This window comes from Prunus mume, linkage group LG4, assembly GCF_029339155.1.
Source record: "Prunus mume cultivar Tortuosa linkage group LG4, ASM2933915v1, whole genome shotgun sequence".
Lineage (NCBI taxonomy): Eukaryota > Viridiplantae > Streptophyta > Magnoliopsida > Rosales > Rosaceae > Prunus > Prunus mume.
The window spans coordinates 1,548,872-1,551,344 of NC_142701.1; the positions used below are offsets into that span (position 1 = coordinate 1,548,872).

The 2,473-nt window shown below is 39.3% G+C and overlaps 1 protein-coding gene across 1 annotated transcript; it reads right to left on the reverse strand.

The window, feature by feature from the left end:
- Window positions 1-450: 450 nt before the first annotated feature.
- On the reverse strand, window positions 451-1,575 carry LOC103342668 (thaumatin-like protein 1). The gene is made up of 2 exons (XM_008246303.3): window positions 1,418-1,575; window positions 451-1,299 (listed from the first exon to the last, which is right to left on the reverse strand). Exons 1-2 carry the CDS (start codon window positions 1,482-1,484, stop codon window positions 617-619), a joined length of 750 nt encoding a protein of 249 aa, XP_008244525.2. The 5' UTR covers window positions 1,485-1,575; the 3' UTR covers window positions 451-616.
- Window positions 1,576-2,473: the final 898 nt, after the last annotated feature.

Sequence of the window (2,473 nt, forward strand, 5' to 3'; positions counted from 1 at the left end):
GTCAAGCATTAAGAAGTAATCATCTTTTCCAAAACAAAATTTGTCTCTAATTCACCACAACAGTCTCTGGTGGTTGTCTATTGATTGTTTTTAATAAAGAACTTTAGAAACTATTATCCTTCTAACATTAATTAGATGATCTACCTTCAGATGCTGCTAACGTAGATGGCCATGGGTGCTATTGATTCATTGTTGGAATATGAAGTCATATGTAGTCTGTTTGAAATGGCCATACTTGTGTTTCTCAGTGTTGTTCATACTATAGTTTCGTAAATGGCCATTCTTATCCCTTACCAGCTATGATAGAAAATTACAATCTGTATCTAAACTCCTGTTTTGATAACCATTTTAATTGCAGCTAACTCTCTTTATATTATGCTCATGCTTTGTTGCTGGAAATAATGCATCATATAAGGAAACGAAGGAAACAAAAATTTGAAAGCCATGAACGAAAATAAAATCCAAACATTTATTCCTTTATTTGATCGTCTGCATTACAAATTCTTGACATCAACAATGTGTCAAGATCCAGGAAATTTATTTATTCTTCTCTATTATTGGGAACTATATGTATATAATATTATAACATATAAGATCCCATTATATATATATATGCTTATGATGGGCAGAATGTGATGAGGTAGTCAGGTCTACCACTGCATGTAAAGGTGCTGCTCTTGTCATCATAAGCATAGCTATAAGCTTGAGGGCACTGGGTCTTGAAGATCTTAGAGTAGTCAGTGGGAGGGCATGTCGCCGGCTTGTCGTTAGGTGGAGTGCAACAGTATTTTGGCTCGTGGAATGCTAAGCAAGCGCTCTTGCACGCAATTACGCTTCCATCAGATCCCTTCACTTGTAACTGAGCCGGGCACACCTTGTTAACATTGGCAGGGCAAGTTGAGGCCTTACACTTGCCGGTGCCGCCTTGTGGAGCCACGGCCATGGGCAAGTTGAAGCCGTCAACAAGACTAACGTCGTAGAAATCTTGACCCCCGTTCGCAGCAATAGTGATTTCTACTAATGTAGCTGGCGGAGCTGCGCCGTTACCGTTGCATGAGACTTGGCCAGAGCCACAATCTGCTGTGGCACAAGTGAACTTTCCTGACGCGCCCGTGGAGCACCTGGTTCGGCCAAAGAAGCGACCGGACCATGGGGACGGAGCGTCCACAGAGCGGCTAATTCCGGTTGCTAACTCGAACCCGGTGAGTGATAATTGAGGTTTTTGGTCACCGGTTAGGGTTCCCGGCCAGACAGTGTAGGAACATTTGTTTGTGAAAGTGATTTTAGCTGCATGTGCACCTGCATATTGAAAGTACATTAAACCATGATCATAAGAATAAAGATTACAGAGACAATTGTAAAAATAAACTTTTTGATCGATATCTGATCACTTCAAAAAGTTTGTATAATACTATACCTGAGAAGAAGAGGATGGCCAAGGTGGTGAGGCCGAGGAGAGCTGCTTGGCTCTTCATCATCGTCATGGAAATGTCTTAATTGGCTTGCTGTTGCTCTTGCTGATAAACTTAATTAACTTGTAATTGGGTGAGGAGGATATGATGATAAACTTGGGTGCCAAGGGGTGCTTTATATAGGGCTTGTAGCGTGCCTAACTTTTGATATTTTCTTGCTACTTTGATTACGGGTCTAAGCTGCCATGGTAACGGGTAAACAGGACCCTAAGGAAACTAATAAATTACTCATAAATGTTTGGTCCTAGACTGTTGGATTATTCCTAGATATCGTCATTGACCTGCAATGAAGTCCCCTGTTTACATTATCCCAAAAAATATATATTACAGAAAATTCAAATTCAATCCAGAAAAATTAATGTCATCATATAGGCCTGTAGATAAGTGTAGAAAAAGTGATCAATTGGATAAACATATATATTTACAATTGTTGACTTAGTCACAAACACACATGTAAACGGGAAACGTGATAACTGTTAGATAGTGATCTCTAGTCACATGTACACATTAATAAAGAAGTAACTGAAAGATCTTTTAGAGGCCAATAGGGAAACATTAGATGATAGGTCATCAGTACTAGGAAAAGGGCCATAAACGCTTAGTCCCTGTTTACATAGGTTTATTTGTAATAGCAGGTATTTTGAATATTGGCAGTACGTGTTACTTGCAAACATAAAAAAACAAGTACTAGATATTCATTTAGATAATGAAACCCAAGAAATGTCAAAGTAGCAAGACTGGGAGAATTGGAAAAATGCCAACCATATCAAATTAAAACGTTGACTAAGAACACTCGTGATTTTGAAAAACAGTCCATAACACAACTAGGCGCCCGCCACGTAACCATTTTCATAGCGTGATTGATGGGCCAGGCTGCCGTGAAGGAGGAGAAGATGCATGGAAGCTAAGCTAAGTACAATTAATGAGGGAGAAAAGTAAAACAAGGAAGGAAAAGTAGTATCTCCCTTTATTTTTTTCCTTTGGATACATCCCAAGTAACC